Source organism: Salmo salar, chromosome 09 (genome assembly GCF_965601325.2).
Source record: "Salmo salar chromosome 09, fSalSal1, whole genome shotgun sequence".
In the NCBI taxonomy this organism is placed as follows: domain Eukaryota; kingdom Metazoa; phylum Chordata; class Actinopteri; order Salmoniformes; family Salmonidae; genus Salmo; species Salmo salar.
In genome coordinates, this window is record NC_138299.1 from 98,126,877 (window position 1) to 98,148,913 (window position 22,037).

Genomic DNA, 22,037 nt, shown 5'->3' on the forward strand with positions numbered 1-22,037 from the left:
GCCACACAGCCCATCTGTAGAGACTAGTGAAGTCACCAGCCACACAGCCCATCTGTAGAGACTAGTGAAGTCACCAGCCACACAGCCCATCTGTAGAGACTAGTGAAGTCACCAGCCACACAGCCCATCTGTAGAGACTAGTGAAGTCACCAGCCACACAGCCCATCTGTAGAGACTAGTGAAGTCACCAGCCACACAGCCCATCTGTAGAGACTAGTGAAGTCACCAGCCACACAGCCCATCTGTAGAGACTAGTGAAGTCACCAGCCACACAGCCCATCTGTAGAGACTAGTGAAGTCACCAGCCACACAGCCCATCTGTAGAGACTAGTGAAGTCACCAGCCACACAGCCCATCTGTAGAGACTAGTGCAGTGGGGGTGGGATGTGAAGCCTTGAGCACATATTAAAAAAAAACACATTCAAAATGACCACCATGGCTCCTTCAGTTACCCCAGCCTTCCTTAGTGCTGTTGGAGGCTTTGGTAGTCAGGTCAAATAGCTCCTCTGTAGGGAGTGCAGTGGGAGGTATGCTGGGGTGCAGTGGGAGGTATGGTGGGGTGCAGTGGGAGGTATGGTGGGGTGCAGTGTGAGGTATGCTGGGGTGCAGTGGGAGGTATGGTGGGGTGCAGTGGGAGGTATGGTGGGGTGCAGTGGGAGGTATGCTGGGGTGCAGTGGGAGGTATGCTGGGGTGCAGTGGGAGGTATGGTGGGGTGCAGTGGGAGGTATGGTGGGGTGCAGTGGGAGGTATGGTGGGGTGCAGTGGGAGGTATGCTGGGGTGCAGTGGGAGGTATGCTGGGGTGCAGTGGGAGGTATGGTGGGGTGCAGTGGGAGGTATGCTGGGGTGCAGTGGGAGGTATGCTGGGGTGGGGTTGGTGTTAGAGCCAGTAGTGAACCATTCTCTCCAGGCTTTGTTTGTGGAGCTAAAATGGAGGGTGGCCGGCTTCCTTTTAATTTGTCTGTTGAAGGAGGGGAGGTGTGTGTGTGTGTGTGTGTGTGTGTGTGTGTGTGTGTGTGTGTGTGTGTGTGTGTGTGTGTGTGTGTGTGTGTGTGTGTGTGTGTGTGTGTGTGGTATTCATGGTGGGGACTCCTCATGCTGCTATTGTCTTCATTGGGTGGTGGGTGTCTGCGTCCACATGCTGCTGAGGAATTAATTTACTGGGGCTTCTTCAAGACAAGCTGGCCAGGATCAGATTAATGCATTGGCCCAGGCATTACATTTATTTAGAAAGTTAAACCATAAATGACTATGTAGTAGTAGACTACTAGGCCTGTATTCCATTATAATTCATTCTGTACTGTAGGCCTGGATAAATGACAAATGGCATGATTTAAATCCCCTCCAACACTGACTATTAACATAAATGTAAAACGTTTTGTTGATAATTCTGTGACTGACCAGTTTATAAAACCAGCAACTTGAGTAGAGTGGCCAAACCACTCATTATAAATATAATCTGTTACAGTTACTGTTCAGGCCTACCTGTGTAATCAGTGTAATCATTGTAATCAGTGTAATATATTTTTGGATTACCCAAAATCAGTAACGTAATGTCATTACTTTCATACCCAGACGTCTTGAGACATTGTCGTTTTTGAAGATGTGTCTTCAGATGTTTTAAGACGTATTAAAACACATTTCTAAGAAGACATTCAATGCAATACTATGGGACATGTCTCAAGACATTTGTTATTTAGACAGCACCTAACAACATTGTATGTATATATTTTATGTATATATATATTATTAGGTAATGATAACAATAATACAAAATATTCAAGAAACATAATAAATATACAATGATTGAGAGAGAGAGAGACCTGAACCCTGAGAAGAGAGAGAATCTCTGGTTGGACAACCTTATGTGTAGCCTTAGTGTCCAGGCCACTCTTTTACATTTCAATTCAAAGCATTATGAGAAATATAAAATACACGTGAGGATCACTCTGGTCTGCACTCATATTCCTGTTCATAAAGTTTGGAACTTAGGAATGTTCAACATATCAAATTCACGGAACATTCTTTAGTCAACTGACAGTAGATACAAGTCTCAGAACAACAGTCTGTCAAACTTGGAGGATTTACAATCAGATTTTCAACTTGTTGTAAGCAAGCAAAGCATTTGAATGGATAATGTATGTTAGTCCAGAATAATATTTTGTGAATATTAAGAAATATGTTGTTGACATCTTGTTTAAGCACTGCCATAATGTTATATTGAAGACTCTGTTTAGCTAGCTAGGTAACGACTGTCATTATCTCAGCTAAATGAATAAAACCATCTCTAAATCCAGGTTGTTACGTTTTTACTCTTGCCTTTGACGCCAAACTGCGGTCAGGTTAAGATCCTGTTGAGGACGACAAGCATGTAGGTGAGCTTCCCTGAGATGATTTCTGACAGTTTGTGCAGGAATTCTTTGGTTGTGCAAAGCCACAGTTTCATCAGCTGTCCGGGTGGCTGGTCTCAGACGATCCCGAAGGTGAAGAAGCCGGATGTAGAGGTCCTGGGCTGGCGTGGTTACATGTAGTCTGCGGTTGTGAGGCGGGTTGGACGTACTAGCAAGTTCTCTAAAACGATGTTGGAAGCAGCTTATGGTAGAGAAATTAACATTAACTGACAACAGCTCTGGCAGACAATCCTTCAGTCAGCATGCCATTTGCACGCTCCCTCAAAACCTGAGACATCTGTGGCATTGTGTTGTGTGACAAAACTGCCAATTGTTGAGGGGGCTTTTCTTGTCCCCAGCACAAGGTGCATCTATGCAATGATACTGCTGTTTAATCATATTCCTGATATGCCACATCTGTCAGGTGGATGGATTATCTTGGCAAATGAGAAATGCTCACTAACAGGGATGTAAACACATTTGTGCATAAAATTTCTGAGAAATAAACATTTTGTGTGCATGGAACATTTCTGGGATCTTTTATTTCAGCTCATGAAACATGGCATCAACACTTTACATGTTTTGTTTTTATATCTACAGTACCAGTCAAAAGTTTGAACACACCTACTAATTCAAGGGTTTTTCTTTCTTTTTTATTTTTTTTAAACAATTTTCTACATTGTAGAATAATAGTGAAGACATCAAAACTATGAAATAACACATATGTAATAACCTAAAAAGTGTTAAACAAATCAAAATATATTTTAGATTCTTCAAAGTAGCCACCCTTTGCCTTAAGGCAGTTATATACAATAAAAAAATATGACATTACATTTCCTAACACTTTCCACCAGGGGCGCAACTTTGGTTTTATTCTAAGGATCTGAACATTCTGTGAATGTCGATCTATTCTATAATCTGTACAATCTGTGAATGTTTATCTATTCTATAATCTGTACATTCTGTGAATGTCTTCTATAATCTGTGCATTCTGTGAATGTCTATCTATTCTATAATCTGCACATTCTGTGAATGTCGATCTATTCAATAATCTGTATATTCTGTGAATCAATCAATCAATCAAATTGTTTTATAAAGCCCTTTTTACATCAGCTGATGTCACAAAGTGCTGTACATAAATCCAGTTTAAAACCCCAAACACCAAGCAATGCAGATGTAGAAGCACCGTGGCTAGGAAAAACTCCCTAGAAAGGCTGGAACCTAGGAAGAAACCTAGAAAGGAACCAAGCTTTGAGGGGTGGCCAGTCCTCTTCTGGCTGTGCCGGTGGAGATTATAACAGAACATGGCCAAGATGTTCAAACATTCATAGATGACCAGCAGGGTCAGATAATAATAATCACAGTGGTTGTAGAGGGTGGAACAGGTCAGCACCTCAGGAGTAAATGTCAATTGGCTTTTCATAGCCGATCATTCAGAGTTAGAGACAGCAGGTGCGGTAGAGAGAGAGTCCAAAACAGCAGGTCCGGGACAAGGTAACACGTCCAGTAAACAGGTCAGGGTTCCATAGCCGCAGGCAGAACAGTTGAAACTGGAGCAGCAGCATGACCAGGTGGACTGGGGACAGCAAGGAGTCATCAGGCCAGGTAGTCCTGAGGCATGGTCCTAGTGCTCAGGTCCTCCGAGAGAAGAGAGAGAGAAAGAGAGAGCGAAAGAGAGAGAGAGAGAGAGAATTAGAGGGAGCATACTTAAATTCAGACAATGTCTATCTATTCTATAATCTGTAGATTCTGTGAATGTCTATCTATTCTATAATCTTACATTTACATATCACATCTATTGAGAAATATTCTCATAGTTAAATGTGCTATTTATATTTCACTGTTCTTATGTCCTTGAACATCAGAGGTATGCTGTAAGTGTTAAGTTTCCTGTAAGTAAATATGTTCAACTGTTTAAACTGTTGTTTCTAAAGTGTGTCCTAGAAATGAGTAAGTGATTGCCAAATCACTACAAGACAAAGTAAGTAAACAGCTGAACCATAGAAATACTCTTTATAGAGCCTTGAAGCATGTTATTATTTTTAAGATGTCTTAAGATGTCTTCTATATTCAAGACATCTTGAGACCATCTATATATGCATCTTAAAGATGTCTTGACTTCTCAAGACATGTCTTAAGATGTCTTAAGTAGTCTCAAGACATGGTGATGGCTGGGTTGGTTCAGTTACTTTTGGATTACTTTCCCCTGAAGAGGCATTAGAAGTGACAAAAAGGATCCATAAAACGGATTTGATGTGTCATCATAGTGGTTTATTTAACTTGTGATCAGATTTGTTCAGGTGGAACAAACTTAAACTTGAGTGTTTTATCAATGTTGAACTGAATGTCATTGAGAAAACAGAAAGTCGTCATAATGTAATTTTTTTTTGCAAACATCCTTTCTGAATTTAAAAGTAATCCAATACGTATTTTTTGTAACTGTAATTGATTACATGTAGTCAGTTACTACCCAACCTTTGGGTGCAACCTTGTGGTGGGCCGAAACGGCAGGAAGTCAGGAACGCTTCAAAGGATCATAAACTGATGTAATGGCACCATCTAGTGGAGAAAGAGAGAAACCTCAGTGGCTACATTTGCATACTTCGAACGTATCAACTATAGACAATCCCCTGATTGTTCGTTTTCGTTGGCTTTAACTATGTGCTCGTCTATGATTGGCAATAGTACGTTTTTAGCAACTATAAAAACGTTCCATACTTTGTTGAAAGCGATAATCAAACAAAAATAATGTTTTTGAACTTTGAAAGGTAACAATGAAAATATAATTCCCATATAGAAGGTAATTTCAACAACAGCAAAAAATGATAGGACACGGTCAAAGTTCTTGGGAAGTAACATAGGAACCATTTTAGTGGGAGTTGCTGTTTCCTACCCGGATCAGGAACATGGTTATCCAGGATCCATGGTGTCTTGCATAGGCCGAGTGAGCAAAATGAGAGGTTTTTGTACATTTATCAGCAGGCCACTGCTTTTCCTATTACTTCACTTTACTCTGGTGCAATGCGATATAACAGACGGTAATGCAGAGCACTTAAAGCGGGAGCATTCGCTCATGAAACCGTACCAGGGTAAGTACGTTAACGGCATGTGAAATCGATAGCTATGCTAGCTAACTTATCTTGTTAGAAACGTTAGCTGCTAAGGGCCAGTCATACTACACTGAACAAAAATATAAACGCATCATGTAAAGTGTTGGTTTCACGAGCTTAAATAAAATTTCCCAGAAATTATCCACACGCACAAAAAGCTTATTTAAAATATATATATATATTGCACACATTTGTTTACATCCCAGTTAATTAGTATTTTTCCTTGGCCAAGATAATCCATCCACCTGACAGGTGTGACATGTCAATAAGCTGGTTAAACAGCATGATCATTACACCGATGCACCTTTGTGCTGGGGACAGGAAAAGGCCCCTCAAATTGTCAGTTTTGTCACAAAACACAATGCCACAGACGTCTCAAGGGAGAGTGCAATTGTCACGTTGCATGAGGAAAATGGTGGTCACATCAGACACTGACTGGTTTTCTGATCCACACCCCTGCCTTAATTTTTTAAAGGTATTTGTGACCAGCAGACACATCTCTATTCCTATCATGTGAAATCCATAGATTAGGGCCTAATTTATTTATTTCACTTGACTGATTTTCTTATATGAACTGTAACTCAGTAAAATAGTGTGCAACTGCAGCCTGCAATTCGGGGCTTACCTGTATCTGCAGGAACGCACCCCCTCGAGCATCCCATTGGTTCCTTCATGAACACTTTAACTAGCGTCTAGCACACGGTGTTGCCCCCACCTGTTGTGTACCCGAGAACTGTGCCCACTAGCTACTCTGGTACACAGCAGGTGGGAGGCGGGGGTGACAATGTGTACTAGTAGCACAGTGTGCTAGCTTGCTCGTTAGCTAGCTAGCACACGGTGTTGCTAAATATTTTTTTATAACTAACCCAAGATAGACCACAGCCTGTTGTTTTCAACTTGAGCAAATGAATCATAGTGATGAGCTTGCGAGAGCCTATTGGCATGTTTTTAGCATGTATTTGTATATTTCCGTTAAGGAAGTGCGCAATAACTCAATTCGCACTTGCACTCATTCTAAACAAAAAAAAATTTAAACCATGGCAAAGGGAAAAGTCTATAAAACTTAGTCCACTCTGTTCATAACCGATTTTAGTTTTGGAAACAGAACCTGTATTGAGAGAGAAATGTTTAATTGACGAGAGAAGTAGCAGAATGTCGTCCAACATCCATCTCTCTCTATCTTGTCCCACTGCTGGCCCCTGGGCTTCCTCTAGTGAGTGGAAACGCGAACTGGATATTTCACATTTATACATCCGGTGAAATATCTGTCTCATTGTTCTATCTGTGGTGTCGCCCTCGCCTGCTGTGTACCGGACTCCTCCTTAGGACTAGCTGGCTAAGCTAGCACAGTGTCTTTCGCGCGCCATCATTAACAGTTCCCGACAGGCGGGGGCGAAGGACACTACCGGTGTATACTAGTTATAGCTAGCTACTATGGTCGCCCCCGCCTCTTCTTCTGTTGCAAATCAAATGTTTATTTGTCACATGCGCCGAATACGACAGGTGTAGACCTTACTGTGAAATGCTTACTTACAAGCCCTTAACCAACAATGCAATTTTAATAAGAGAAAATATTTACTACATAAACTAAAGTTTAAAAAAGTAACGCAATAAAATAACAATAACGAGGCTATATGCAGGGGGTACCGGTACCGAGTCAATGTGCAGGTAACAGGTTAGTCGAGGTAATTGAAGTAATATGTACATGTAGGTAGGGGTAAAGTGACTGCATGGATAATAAACAGTGAGTAGCAGTAATAGTCTGTGTAGCCATTTGATTATTTGTTCAGCAGTCTTATGGCTTCGGGGTAGACGCTGTTAAGGAGCCTTTTGGACCTAGACTTGGTGCTCCGGTACCTCTTGCCGTGCAGTAGCAGAGAGAACAGTCTATGACTTGGCCTTACGGTCGGATGCCGAGCAGTTGCCATACCAGGCGGTGATGCAACCGGTCAGGATGCTCTTGATGGTGCAGCTGTATAACTTTTTGAGGATTTGGGGACCCATGCCAAATCTTTTCAGTCTCCTGAGGGGGAATAGGGGTTGTTGTGGCCTCTTCACGACTGTCTTGGTGTGTTTGGACCATGATAGTTCGTTGGTGATGTGGACACCAAGGAACTTTAAAAAACTCTCGACCCACTCCACTTCAGCCCAGTCGATGTTAAATGGGGGCCTGTTCGGCTCTTATTTTCCTGTAGTCCATGATCAGCTCCTTCTGTCTTGCTCAGGTTGAGGGAGAGGAATTAGGTCAAATGGATTCAAGTTTGCCTGCTTTAAAGTCCCCGGCCACTAGGAGCGCTGCTTCTGGATGAGCATTTTCTTGTTTGCTTATGGCCTTATACACCTTGTTGAGAGCGCGGTCTTAGTGCCAGCATCGGTTTGTGGCGGTAAGTAGACACCTACGAAAAATATAGGTAGTGTGGTCTACAGCTTATCGTGAGGTACTCTACCTAAGGTGAGCAAAACCAGCTGTTTTTGAGAAATAGACACAGACCACCACCACTCGTTTTACTGGAATTAGTTGTTCTGTCTTGCCTATGCACGAAAATCCCAGCCAATTGTATATTATCCATGTCATCGTTCAGCCACAACTCGGTGAAACATAAGATGTTACAGTTTTTATTAATGTCCCCTTGGTAGGATAGTCTCAAACAGAGCTCATCCTGTTTATTCTCCAGTGATTGCACTTTGGCCAATAGGACGGATGGTAGAGGCAGGTTACCCACTCGCTGACAATTTCGCACAAGGCACTTGGATCTGCTGCCCCTGTATCTCTGTCTTCATGCGAATGACAGGGATTTGGTCCGGGAGCAGCTGTATATCCTTCGCATCAGACTCATTAAAGAAAATAATCTTAGTCCAGTTCGAGGTGAGTAATCGCTGTTCTGATATCCAGAAGCTCTTTTCGGTCATAAGAGACGGTAGCAGAAACATAAGTTACAAACGATGCGAGAAAAAAAACCACAAAATAGCACAATTGGTTAGGAGCCCGTAAAATTGCAGCCATCCCCTCCGGCACCGTTATATTGGGTCTGTGGGGATTTTCGGGGGTTACCAACATTACGGTGCATTACCCCATCTAGCCTACTGTATTGGAGCACCCCTGCCTCCCGCCTGGAGTCATAGATTAAAAATGGACCAATAGAAGCACACTATATATAAACACAGCAAAAAAAGAAACATCCCTTCTTCTGCACCCTGTCTTTCAAAGATAACTGCACAGATCTTCATTGTAAAGGTGTTTAAACACTGTTTCCCATGCTTGTTCAATGAACCATGAACAATTAATGAACATGCACTTGTGGAACGGTCGTTTACACACTAACAGCTTACAGACGGTAGGCAGTTAAGGTCAGTTATGAAAACTTAGGACACTAAAGAGGCCTTTCTACTGACTCTGAAAAAAAACAAAAGAAAGATGCAGATGAGCAGGGACCCTGGGCGTGAATGTGCCTTAGGCATGCTGCAAGGAGGCATGAGAACTGTAGATATGGCCAGGGCAATAAATTGCAATGTCCGTACTGAGACGCCTAAGACAGCGCTACAGGGAGCCAAGACGAACAGCTGATCAACCTCGCAGTGGCAGACCACGTGAAACAACACCTGCACAGGATCAGTACATCTGAACATCACACCTGTGGAACAGGTACAGGATGGCAACAACAACTGCCCGAGTTACACCAGGAACGCACAATCCCTCCATCAGTGCTCAGACTGTCTGCAATAGGCTGAGAGAGGCTGGACTGAGGGCTTGTAGGCCTGTTGTAAGGCAGGTCCTCGCCAGACATCACCGGCAACAATGTCGCCTATGGGCACAAACCCACCGTCACTGGACCAGACAGGACTGGCAAAAATGTGCTTTTCACTGACTAGTCGCGGTTTTGTCTCACCAGGGGTGATGGTCGGATTCGCGTTTATCGTTGAAGGAATGAGCGTTACACCGAGGCCTGTACTCTGGAGCGGGATCGATTTGGAGGTGGTGGGTCCGTCATGGTCTGGGGTGGTGTGTCACAGCATCATCGGACTGAGCTTGTCATTGCAGACAATCTTAACGCTGTGCGTTACAGGGAAGACATCCTCCTCCCTCATGTGGTACCCTTCCTGCAGGTTCATCCTGAGATGACCCTGCAGCATGACAATGCCACCAGCCATACTGCTCGTTCTGTGCGTGATTTCCTGCTAGACAGGAATGTCATTGTTCTGCCATGGCCAGTGACGAGCCCGGATCTCAATCCCATTGAGCATGTCTGGGACCTGTTGGATCGGAGGGTGAGGGCTAGGGCTATTCCCCCCAGAAATGTCTGGAAACTTGCAGGTGCCTTGGTGGAAGAGTGGGGTAACATCTCACAGCAAGAACTGGCAAATCTGGTGCAGTCCATGAGGAGATGCACTGCAGTACTTAATGCAGCTGGTGGCCACAAAAGATACTGACTGTTACTTTTGATTTTGACCCCCCTTTGGTCAGGGACACTTTACATTTCTGTTAATCACATGTCTGTGGAACTTGTTCAGTTTATGCATCAGTTGTTGAATCTTGTTTTGTTCATACAAATATTTACACATGTTAAGTTTGCTGAAAATAAACGCAGTTGACAGTGAGAGGACGTTTCTTTTTTTTGCTGAGTTTACAAAAATAGTGGATTTGGCTATTTCAGCCAGAGTGCATAAAATTGAGCACACAGCCAATCTCCATAGACAAACATTGGCAGGAGAATGGCCTTACCGAAGAGCTCAGTGACTTTCAACATGGCACTGTCATAGGATGCCACCTTTCCAAAAATTCAGTTTATCAAATTTCTGCCTTGTTAGAGCTTCCCCGGTCAACTGTAAGTGCTGTTATTGTGAAGTGGAAACATCTAAAAGCAACAACGGCTCAGCTGTGAAGTGGTAGGTCACACAAGCTCACAGAATAGTACTGCCGAGTGCTGAAGCTTGTAAAAATCATGTGTCCTCGGTTGCAACACTCACTACCGAGATCCAAACTACCTCTGGAAGCAACGTCAGCACAAGAACTGTTCGTCGGGATCTTCATGAAATGGGTTTCCATGGGTGAGCAGCTGCACACAAGCCTAAGGTCATCATGAGCAATACCAAGAGTCGGATAGAGTGGTGTAAAGCTTGCCGCCATTGGACTCTGGAGCAGTGGAAATGCGTTCTCTGGAGTAATGAATCACACTTCACCGTCTGGCAGTCTGACGGACGAATCTGGGTTTGGCTGATGCCAGTAGAACGCTACATGCCCCAATGCATAGAACTGTAAAGTTTGGTGGAGGAGGAGTAATGGTCTGGGGCTGTTTTTCATGGTTTGGGCTAGGCCCCTTAGTTCCAGTGAAGGGAGATCTTAATGCTACAGCATACAATGACATTCTAGACAATTCTGTGCTTCCAACTTTGTGGCAACAGTTTGGGGAAAGGCCCTTTCCTGATTTCAGCATGACAATGTCCCTGTGCACAATGTGACATCCATGCAGAAATGGTTTGTCGTACAGTTTAGAAGAACTTGACTGGCCTGCACAGAGCCCTGACCTCAACTCCATCGAACATCTTGGATGAATTGGAACGCCTGTTGCGAGCCAGGCCTAATCACCCAACCTCAGTGTCCGACCTAACTAATGGTCTTGTGGCTGAATGGAAGCAAGTCCCCGCAGGAATGTCCCAACATCTAGTAGAAAGCCTTCCCTGAAGAGCAGAGACTGTTAATAGCAGCGAAGGGGGGACCAACTCCATATTAATGCACATGATTTTGGAATGAGATGTTCGACGAGCAGGTGTCCGCATACTTTCGGTCATGTAGTGTATAAAGAGGGGCTATTCTCTGCTTCCCTCCCTTTCTGCTGTTATGCCAATTGTCTAAATCTGTTGTGGTTGTAATGCAAATTATTTAAGTCAAGTGTACAGATACTTCAGCTAGCTAGCTAATGTTAGCTAGCTACTTTATTTTGTCTAGTTGGAACTCCTGCAAGTCCTAACTACATTTTGTTTATTGTTTTGGAAGGTGTGGCTTAGCTTTGAGGTGGACAGAGTCTGAGGTCCAGTTCTGGGCTGGGGGGGTAGCCCTAGCCCTGGTCGTCACTAGTTACCACAGCCACAAAGTCAGACATATATTTGCTCTACTGATCCGTCAATTATTAGTTTACTTATTAGTAAAACCAACTGTTATACAGTTCATTCGGAAAGTCTTCAGACTCCTTGTCTTCTAGGTATAGTTACATTACAGCCGTATTCTAAAATGTATATTTGTTCTCATCAATCTACACAAAATACTTGATAATGACAGTGTAAACAGGTTTTAAGTTTTGCAAATTTATAAAAACAGATGCCTTATTTACATAGGTATTCAGACCCTTGCTATGAGACTCAATTGAGCTCAGGTACATTCTGTTTCCATTGATCATCCTTGATGCTTCTACAACTTGATTGGAGTCCACCTGTGGTAAATTCAATTGATAGGACATGATTTGGAAAGGCACACACCTGTCTATATAATGTCCCACAGTTGACAGTGAATGTCAGAGCAAAAACCAAGCCATGAGGTCGAAGGAATTGTCCGTAGAGCTCCGAGACAGGATTGTGTCGATGCACAGATCTGGGGAAGAGTACCAAAAAATGTCTGCAGCATTGAAGGACCCCAAGAACACCGTGGCCTCCATCATTCTTAAATGGAAGAAGTTTGGAGCCATCAGGACTCTTCCTAGAGCTGGCCGGGGCAGAAGGGCCTTAGTCAGGGTGCTGTCTTAGAACCCGATGGTCACTCTGACAAAGCTCCAGAGTTCCTCTGTGGAGATAGGAGAACCTTCCAGAAGGACAACCATCTCTGCAGCAGTCTACCAAATCAGGCCTTCATGGTGGAGTGGCCAGACTCAACGGTAAAAAAAGCACTTGGAGTTTGCCAAAATGTATTAAAGGACTTTCAGACCATGAGGAAAAAGATTCTCTGGTCTGATGAAGCAAAGATGGAACTCTTTGGCCTGAATGCCAAGTATCACGTCTGGAGGAAACCTGGCACCATCCCTATGGTGAAGCATGGTGGTGGCAGCATTGTGATATTTCAGTAAAAAAAAGTTATACATTTGCAACCATTTCTAAAAGCCTGTTTTTTCTTTGTCTTTATAGGGTACTGTGGTAGATTGAAGGGGAAAAAATATTCAATACATTTAAAAATGTCTGTAACGTAAGTCGGAAAAAGTCAAGGGGTCTGAATACTTTCTGAATGCACTGTAAATGCAACGTCTTAATCAGATGTCTTATTCAAACTCTGCTTGCGTGCTTATATTTGCCTAACTAATAGTTACTTAACCTATTTTGGGTTAACAGCAATATATGCGTTGTTTTTAAAATGGCATGTGGACAAACAAATTGACTCCTTGATTTTTTTATTACCAGTTTCTGTCTGTACAAAGGCATGGTCTTCAACCTATGGAAGATTGTAGAACATTTTAATAATAATTTTGTGGATTTACATGGAACTTTTCTAGACACCAAGAGCTCTTTACAGTGTAAGGGTTAACTCTCCATCCTAACCCCACTTACATACAAATAAAGAGTATGTATTTCCCCCATACATGTGTATGTCAAACTGTATTTCCTATCATGTAATACAGTGTATAAAAGTACCATGTACACTACCATTCAAACGTTTGTGGTCACTTAGAAATGTTACTGTTTTTGAAGGAAAAGCATATTTTTTTTGTCCATTTTAAAATAACATCAAATTAATCAGAAATACAGTGTAGACATTGTAAATGTTATAAATTACCATTGTAGCTGGAAACGGCTCATTTTTTATGGAATATCTACATATGCGTACAGAGGCCCATTATAAGCAACCATCACTCCTGTGTTCCAATGGCACGTTGTGTTAGCTAATCCAAGTTTTTATAATTTTAGGCTAATTGATCATTAGAAAACCCCTTTGCGATTAAGTTAGCGCAGCTGAAACCTTGTTCTGAATTAAAGAAGCAATAAAACTGGCCTTTAGACTAGTTGAGTATCTGGAGCATCAGGATTTGTGGGGTTCGATTACAGGCTCAAAATGGCCAGAAACAAAAACCTTTCTTCTGAAACTCGTCAGTCTATTCTTGTTCTGAGAAATGAAGGCTATTCCATGTGAGAAATTGCCAAAACTGAAGTTTGCCTACAACGCTGTGTACTACTCCCTTCACAGAACAGTGCAAACTGGCTCTAACCAGATTAGAAAGAGTGGGAGGCCCCGGTGCACAACTGAGCAAGAGGACAAGTACATTAGTGTCTAGTTTGAGAAACAGACTCCTCACAAGTCCTCAACTGGCAGCTTCATTAAATAGTACCCGCAAAACACCAGTCTCAACGTCAACAGTGAAGAGACGACTCCGGGATGCTGGCCTTCTAGGCAGAGTTGCAAAGAAAAAGCCATATCTTAGACTGGCCAATGAAAATAAAAGATTAAGATGGGCAAAAACACAGACACTGGACAGAGGAACTCTGCCTAGAAGGCCAGCATCCCTGAGTCGGTTCTTCACTGTGTCTACACTGTATTTCTGATCAATTTGATGTTATTTTAATGGACAAATGTGCTTTCAAAAACAAGGACATTTTTAAGTGACCCCCAAACGTTTGAACGGTAGTGTACATGGTACTTTTATACACAGTATTACATAATAGGAAATACAGTTTGACATAGACATGTAGTGATATGTCAATATAAGCACCACCCCATAGGATCTTTAGTGACCACAGAGTTTGGACACCCATTTTTTTAAAGTCCCATCTGCAATTTTATTTAGTAACATTAATTTTTGTATTTTATTAGGATCCCCATTAGCTGTTGGTCCACACAAAACATGAAACATGACGTAATACATAACATTAATAGACAAGAACAGCTCAAGGACACAACTACATCAATTAGAAATATATAATATAGGCTATTTTCAACCTTTTCATGGGTAGCGTATCAGAGATAAACATAATATGGAAAAGAGCACACCAAGCTTATATTTCAGCAGTCCATTAATCAGTTGGTGTGTAATTGGGGTTGAAGCTACAAACACCGAGGTTTGGCTCTCTCATCCCTTCCAGACTTTTGGGAGGGTGGACATTGCTTACATCCGCTATGACAGGCTCAATGTCCCCACGTGCTGTGGCAGCTTTCATGGCTGGGATCAGTTCTTTCCTCTTCTGGTGCACAGCTTCAGGATACTATTTTTGTTCGTTTTGAAAGATTCTTCACCGGCCTCCTAAGTGGCGCAGCGATCTAAGGCACTGTATCGCAGTGTTGCAGTATCACTACAGCCTGGGGTTTGGGTTAGGGGAGTGTTTGGCCGGGGTGGGGGGCCTTTACTTGGCTCATCGCCCTCTAGCAACTCCTTGTGGCGGGCCGGGCGCCTGCAGGCTGACATCAGTTGAACGGTGTTTCCTCTGACACATTGGTGCATCTGGCTTCCGGGTTAAGCGAGCGGGTGTTAAGAAGCGCGGCTTGGCGGTGTCGTGTCTTTGGGGTACCATTAAACTGAAGACATGTTTATCAATTAACTCCCTGTAATTATTATCACGCGATTAAACTGATTAATCGTTTAATTGTAATTAACTAGGAGATCGGGGCACCAAGGAAAATATTCAGATTACAAAGTTATAATTTTCCTAATATAACTTTCCTATATTATAACATTATATATTATATTCTATTATAGTATAGGCCGATTCTCTTCTGGTTTAAATGGTGGATTTTAACTCGCGTCCAGTCTCATTCCAAACGTCGTAAATTGTTGTATCTGCACGAACCCAGTCTTTACTAAGAGTCACCCATACATCAATTGTCTTAAAATAATTTATTTACTAAACTAAGTAATTCACAGAAAGTATACAAACAGTAATTATCATCACAAAGAATTGGTAGAGTAATGTGCCCTAGTGGGCTAAACAGGCCTGGCTGGTGTCTTGTAGAACAATGGGTCATAAAAGGTCAGCTGAGGATGCACACAGAGTTCATTAATATTAACAATTGATATGCTAATCCTTTGCACATGAACGCTCACTCATTCGGGAACAATTGCAATCAATATATATTTACGCTCAGTGTGTCGTCGGGATCCTTGTTGGAGCGTCGTTCTGTTGGAGAGTTCTCTCTCTCTCTCTCTCTCCTCTCTCTCTCTCGGTTAGAATGGATCTTTCAAAGCGACATTCATTAATGTGGTCATAGAATGGATGTTTTGTTGGTCTTCGCGTTCAATGATATAATTTCTAGCTGCAGACTATTAATTAATATCAAAGACTTGTGCTTATTCTGTCGGTATCAATAGTCTAAAAGTTAACCACGTGGTATAGTTCACTTTCAGTAGCGGAATTGGATGGTCAAACCTATTGGCCAACTCGCAATGGAGTGGAGGCCTGGTCTGAAGAAATGTAAATCAGGGTGAGGTTTTATAGTGAACCTAGAACAGGCTTGTCACATGACGCCTGGTCCTGTCTGTGTCCCTGGGGGGGGGCGTGCCGATGACTGATTTAATCTTTGAACATAAATACATTCTATCACATTAACAACAGTACCCATCATCTCAATGTATCACAAATAGCTTTATCCTTATTAATACATTCTATACAACCATGTGGATGCAAGTCTCATAGCTGAGGCTATTATATAAACCATTTTATGGTAATATGGCTATATTGTCTCTTCTGAGTATCACAAAATTGTACCAAGCGGACCAGTTCGTAGCTGGATTCTTCACCAATCTTCCATACCTTCTCCAGAACACAAATGTCACTCGGTTCCCCAATTCTGTGAGTTGGAAGAATTTCCTGTGTCTCTCTATGGGCCATGTGGCCAGAGATTCTTCTCTGGAATTTTACCACCCCTTCACACAGGGACTGGGTGGGGGGAGGTAGGTTGGGGGATGGTGCAAGGGGGAGGGGGTCAACTGTCCTCCCTGTACTCAAAGAGGCCAACGTCATGACAGCGGGCATAACTCGACCTTCGCCTCTCCCGAGCCCGTTGCAGCAATGAGACAAGATCGTGTTAATGAAATTGGGGAGAAAAAAGGGGGTGGGTTTAAAAATAAATAAAAAATAGATTCTTTACCTGTGATAGAGCGACTCAACTGTACTCCCACCGGCTTTGGTCTTTGTCATGGTAGCAACGTAGGTTACATTGTTACGCCACGCGGTTCCAGACAGGGCAGGTCACAGGCAAGATTCAAAACCACAAACAGCAGGGATCTAGACAGCCACAAGCCCGGGACAATACACAGTCCCAGCCACAATGGCTGACCGTTCAAGCTCTAAAGAAAACCCTGCTAGCTGCTACGCCAAACAGGTCCTTATACCCGGCCTTGGTCGGCAGGATCACTGGACAGAGAGTAGCAGTACCAGCAACTGATGCCAACCGCGTCGCGGGATCCAAACTCAAAAGGTAGCTAGCTACTAAGAAACTTTTCAATGGACATTCATTTTCCAAAACCACAAACCGAGCTCTCCCTCGTTTAACAGGAAGTGATGTTGTTAATTAGTACTTTAACATTTTATTAAAATGAAATGTAATGTTGTAAAAGTGTATGGTATAAATAACTGATTTGTCATTGAATTTACTGCCTTCATTTCAGCAGCATGTTTCTTGTTTGTCTGTGTGGTGGCATACATATGTCTTAGCTAGCTACCTCATTTTAGATGAGAGTAGCAACAGTTGTCTCCTAGTTATCTAATACAGAAAAGACAACTTACCCTTTTAGCCCAAAACTTATTTCATTTCTAAATGTTATTCATTTTAGTGACGTTGCCAAGTCTTGTTCCCGAATGTATTTGGTACTTGAACTTGAGATATGCCAATTTGAAAATGAGGGTGCTCGGCGGGCCTTCTGACTATGTGGCTGTGATAGCTAGTGACAAACCCTAGCCCTTGATCATGACTCTGTTCCATTACATAGGGTTAGGGATCGTGTTCCCACATGGCCATATCTCCATGTTACAGAGCGTGTTTGCGGAAGACCGATGGAAGACAGAGCATGCTAATTAGCCATCTGGCATGCTCGGAACACCTGTGTTCAACGGAAGAAGGCCTCCAGAAATGTTGTTTAAAATACTGTCGGCTTCAACTGTGATAAAGCAGATTAAAACAGTGTGGATATTTTTGCATTTGTGAAATTATTTTGTGATATGAAGGTGAAGGGCTTTATGTTTCTAGAACCGTATTACAATTGAGAATCGATTCACATTTAGATGGAGTATTTGGCTGCCAGAGCCGGTCTACCTCTGAAGATAACATATGGTCCTTGGACTTTGAGGAGCAACGACAGGCTCCTTAAAAGTACAGCTTTGGCTAGGCTTGGGGTAGCCGACTCAACTATGTTTAGTCAGCTGGGCTAAGGGTTAATCTTATTCATGACTCCAATTCCATTGCATTACATTGGCCTCTTGAGTTCTCGAGAGCTGGGCTAGGGGTGGCAATGAGTCATTGATGCACAACGGAATTATTCACGTTCTTTCATGTGTCCCTGAAATCTTGCTTGACTCTTCACCAACATGTTGTACAGGTGTTGGAAGCAGCCCATCCAGTCAGTGGGACTTCTGGGGGAGCACGCTAGTCACCAGCTCCTATGTGCGCCTGACACCTGATGAGAGAAGTAGACAGGGATCCATATGGAACACAGTGGTGAGTAAGGAACTAGCTTCTATGAAATGTATTCTGTTAGGCATTACAGACAGATACACAAACAATAGAGTCCACTCCCAAATCCATTATAGCTTGATTGGAGAATATCTACATTTTGAACTGAATAGGTCCAATTGATGGTTGAATTGATGATCCAATGTCATTTTGCTTTCACTGTGCAGCCTGTTTATCTGAAAGACTGGGAGATGCACGTGCAGTACAAGATCCACGGGTCGGGGAAGAAGAATCTCCATGGAGACGGCATTGCCATCTGGTACACGAAGGAGAGACTTCATCCAGGTAATGTATCATCTTGCCAAAATAATATCTTTGTCATCAATCACTTCCTCATTCCATTATAAAGCTTTGGCAATCAAATTAGTAGACAATGTGATGTCGTAGCACTGGGTTGCATTTGCCGTAAGCACTTCATGTCTCAGTCATGTGCTCATCATATCTCGCCTCTTTGCCTTCCATTCAGGCCCAGTCTTTGGAAACCAAGATCATTTTGTTGGCCTGGCTTTATTTGTGGATACCTTCCGCAATGATCTCCATGGGATGGATGTAAGTGCAGCGATCTGACTGGTTGACTTGACGTGATTCTTCCCTTTGCAGGGTCTGTGTTTGGCAGCAATGCTAAGTTCCACGGCCTCGCCCTTTTTATAGACACGTACCATAACGATGAGGCAGCTGACGTGAGTTGATGCAGCTACATTTATCATTTATTGTCCTGCGTTTCATGTCAATGTGATGGATGGATTTTAATGTGAAGTATTTTCTTTTGAGTTTCTTTGTTTTTTTTTGTCATATGAAGTTTTTTTTGTTGCTTTCTGAGAAGGACCTTTTTGTAACACAATGAACATTACCTTTTAATATTCTGCATTTAGCTTATTACACATTTTTGAATTACATGTACAAATATTTTTTTTGCATCACAGCCTAAGATGGATTGATTGGTAACTGAGTCAGGACTCGGATCAAATAATTGATTGACGATGTCTATAACAAAAATGTTTCCAGTTTTCTGTTCTTACATCCCTTGTTTCCCACTAGCGTTCCTTCCCTTACATCTATGCCATTGTGAATAATGGTTCTATGCCCTATGACCATGGGAATGATGGACGTAACTCTGAACTGGGAGGCTGCTCTTCTGAGATCAGGAACAAAGACCATGACACCTACCTGGCCATCCGTTACTCCAAGGGTAGACTCACGGTAGGAATCCCTTTTTTTAAATGATATAAGTTACTCTAGTTCAGACATGTTGGATCGGTTTCCTAAACATAGATAAGGCTAAATCTAGTCCTGTATTAAAAGGCATGCTTAATGGAGATGCTCCTTGGATAATTATTTTTGGTCCAGGACTATGTTTAGTCTTTGTCTGGGAAACTGGTCTCTTGTGTTATGAAATTGGTGAATTTCAGTGTTATGGAGTACCTGTTATGTGTTCGACATGTTACAGATCTATTCAAATAATGGCACCATTCTGATCTCTACAGGTGATGATTGACATTGATGATAAGAATGAATGGAAAGAGTGCATTGACATCGGGGGTGTCCGCCTCCCCACGGGGTACTACTTTGGGGCTTCTGCTGCTACAGGAGATCTCTCTGGTAGGTTGGGTCAGGTTGTAGAGACTGATTCTTGCTACAGGGGATCTCTGGTAGGTTGGGTCAGGTTGTAGAGACTGATTCTTGCTACAGGGGATCTCTGGTAGTTTGGGTCAGGGTGGATTAAATAGACTGATTCTTGCTACAGGAGATCTCTGGTAGGTTGGGTCAGGTTGTAGAGACTGATTCTTGCTACAGGGGATCTCTGGTAGGTTGGGTCAGGGTGGATTAAATAGACAAATTCTTGCTACAGGGGATCTCTGGTAGGTTGGGTCAGGTTGTAGAGACTGATTCTTGCTACAGGGGATCTCTGGTAGGTTGGGTCAGGTTGTAGAGACTGATTCTTGCTACAGGGGATCTCTGGTAGGTTAGGTCAGGTTTTAGAGACTGATTCTTGCTACAGGGGATCTCTGGTAGGTTGGGTCAGGTTGTAGAGACTGATTCTTGCTACAGGGGATCTCTGGTAGGTTGGGTCAGGTTGTAGAGACTGATTCTTGCTACAGGGGATCTCTGGTAGGTTGGGTCAGGGTGTAGAGACTGATTCTTTTGAGATGTAGATCTAAATAAATGTAGGTCTCTAGAACACAAGGGTAAAAACTGCACACTGAGAAAGATAATGACTGACCTTGATTCAATTTTTTTATTTTATTTTATTTATCTCACTGTGCAGAAGAGTACACACAGATTGAACCAATTCAATTACATGTTTGTCGTTTCGTAGTCCGGCTTTGTCAGTTGTACATCTGAAGTCTATGGGGATTTATGCTAACACAACTCTCATGTTACAGATAACCACGACATCATCTCTATGAAGATGTATCAACTGATGGTGGAACACACACCTGATGAGGACAGTCTGGACTGGACCAAGATTGAGCCAAGCGTCAGCCTGCTGAAGTCCCCCAAAGGTATGTAGATTAATTTTATTTTATAAAGAAAACCCATTTCCGTTCTAATCAAATAGACAATAAAGCTTGCATTCTATTTGACCACAGTCAGGTATTTGTCATCTTACTGTAGATCATGTACGGTAGGTGAGTAGGCTTGTTAGAGTAAGAGTTAACCGTGATCATTCTTTCATTTTTCGCTTTCACAGACAACATTGATGATCCTACTGGTAACTTCCGAAGCACGCCTCTTACTGGCTGGAAGGTCTTCCTGCTTCTGCTATGTGCTCTACTGGGAATTGTAGTTTGTGGTGTTGTAGGGGCTGTAGTCTTTCAGAAGCGCCAGGAAAGAAACAGGAGATTTTACTAAGAGGAAAAACATATGTGAGAGGTATTTGTGAAATTGACTGTTGCGAAGAATGTGTTGTTGAATCTCTATTCTAAGTGAATTTTCTAAAGATTGTACAAATGTTTATATCTGCTGAAGCGCTGTGATGATGAGTCACTTATGGTATCGTTCTAATTTTTGTGAAATAACCATGACTAATGGTTTCTACCATGCGTCTGAGTGACCTTTGACTTTTTGATGGAGGCAGTTTAGCATTTTTGTTTTTATTTACCTTTTCCTCTGTTATTTTTGCATTCACAGTGCAGGGCATAATTGCTGTTGAATTATTGTTTATTTGGATCAATCTGTAAAACACTAGTTAAATAACTTTCAAGAGATTATTTTCACAACATGTTCAGTATAAAATGTTGAAAGATTTATTTTCACCTCATTTTGCTTTTTGTACCGTTGGGTTCTTATTGGTCTAGTTTAGATGGGTGAATGGGATTTTATTTAGTTTTTAACTCTGACTGCTCTTGACTTTGGGTTCAATGTGATTGCTGCACTTCTGATGCTGATATGCTAAGACTTCCTTATCTGGCCTTTGCCATTTTCTCTCTCCATGTGTGAAGTTTTCTTTGCTGACTTAGACAATATTTTTGGGAGAACAACTACCCCAACTACCATATCCACACCGTCACATGGCCTATATGAAGAATAATTTGGCTACTAATAATGCAACGATTGATTTATACAGACTAGTTACATTTCAGGTTTTGATTTTATTATACAATGTGGGTGTTGGGAAGGATTTCAATGTTCTCATTTTTGGTGAGGCCTACTGGAGGCTTTACAAATCACTACTGTGAGATTGCACCACCTTTCTCATCTTGCATTAAATCGATGGGAATTGTGTGTTTTGAAAACCTGCTTATACACTGATTATTTGAGTGGAAATATCTCTTTAATGTGATTTGAATGATTCAAACTGAACAAGGCCATTGTTGAGTTTATCCTGTAAGACTCAATAAAACTGGTCTCCCCAAATGAGTAAACTCTGCCTCTTCTAATGTGTAGTCTAATGCTTCCATAT

The 22,037-nt window shown here is 42.3% G+C and overlaps 1 protein-coding gene across 2 annotated transcripts; it reads left to right on the top strand.

Moving 5' to 3' along the window:
- The first annotated feature begins 5,244 nt into the window (after positions 1-5,244).
- LOC106612240 (vesicular integral-membrane protein VIP36) lies at positions 5,245-21,999 on the top strand. Of its 2 annotated transcripts, none has more exons than XM_082956091.1 (8): positions 5,245-5,478; positions 18,000-18,118; positions 18,301-18,418; positions 18,600-18,682; positions 19,172-19,333; positions 19,618-19,732; positions 20,518-20,637; positions 20,826-21,999. In XM_082956091.1, the coding sequence occupies exons 1-8, from the start codon at positions 5,313-5,315 to the stop codon at positions 20,984-20,986; spliced, it is 1,044 nt and encodes a 347-aa protein (XP_082812217.1). In that variant the 5' UTR covers positions 5,245-5,312; the 3' UTR covers positions 20,987-21,999. The 2 variants fall into 2 exon arrangements, with proteins under 2 accessions (XP_082812217.1, XP_082812218.1); XM_082956092.1 differs by lacking the exon at positions 18,600-18,682 and adding an exon at positions 18,734-18,813.
- The last annotated feature ends 38 nt before the right edge of the window (positions 22,000-22,037 follow it).

What these genes read in the sequence shown, in the direction of transcription:
- LOC106612240 (XM_082956091.1), top strand. Translation starts at nt 5,313, where the DNA reads ATGGTGTCTTGCATAGGCCGAGTGAGCAAAATGAGAGGTTTTTGTACA. An exon ending in GAAGGAGAGACTTCATCCAG is followed by an intron (nt 18,419 to 18,599) that starts GTAATGTATCAT and finishes CCTTCCATTCAG; the next exon opens with GCCCAGTCTTTGGAAACCAA. An exon ending in ATGATCTCCATGGGATGGAT is followed by an intron (nt 18,683 to 19,171) that starts GTAAGTGCAGCG and finishes GTTTCCCACTAG; the next exon opens with CGTTCCTTCCCTTACATCTA.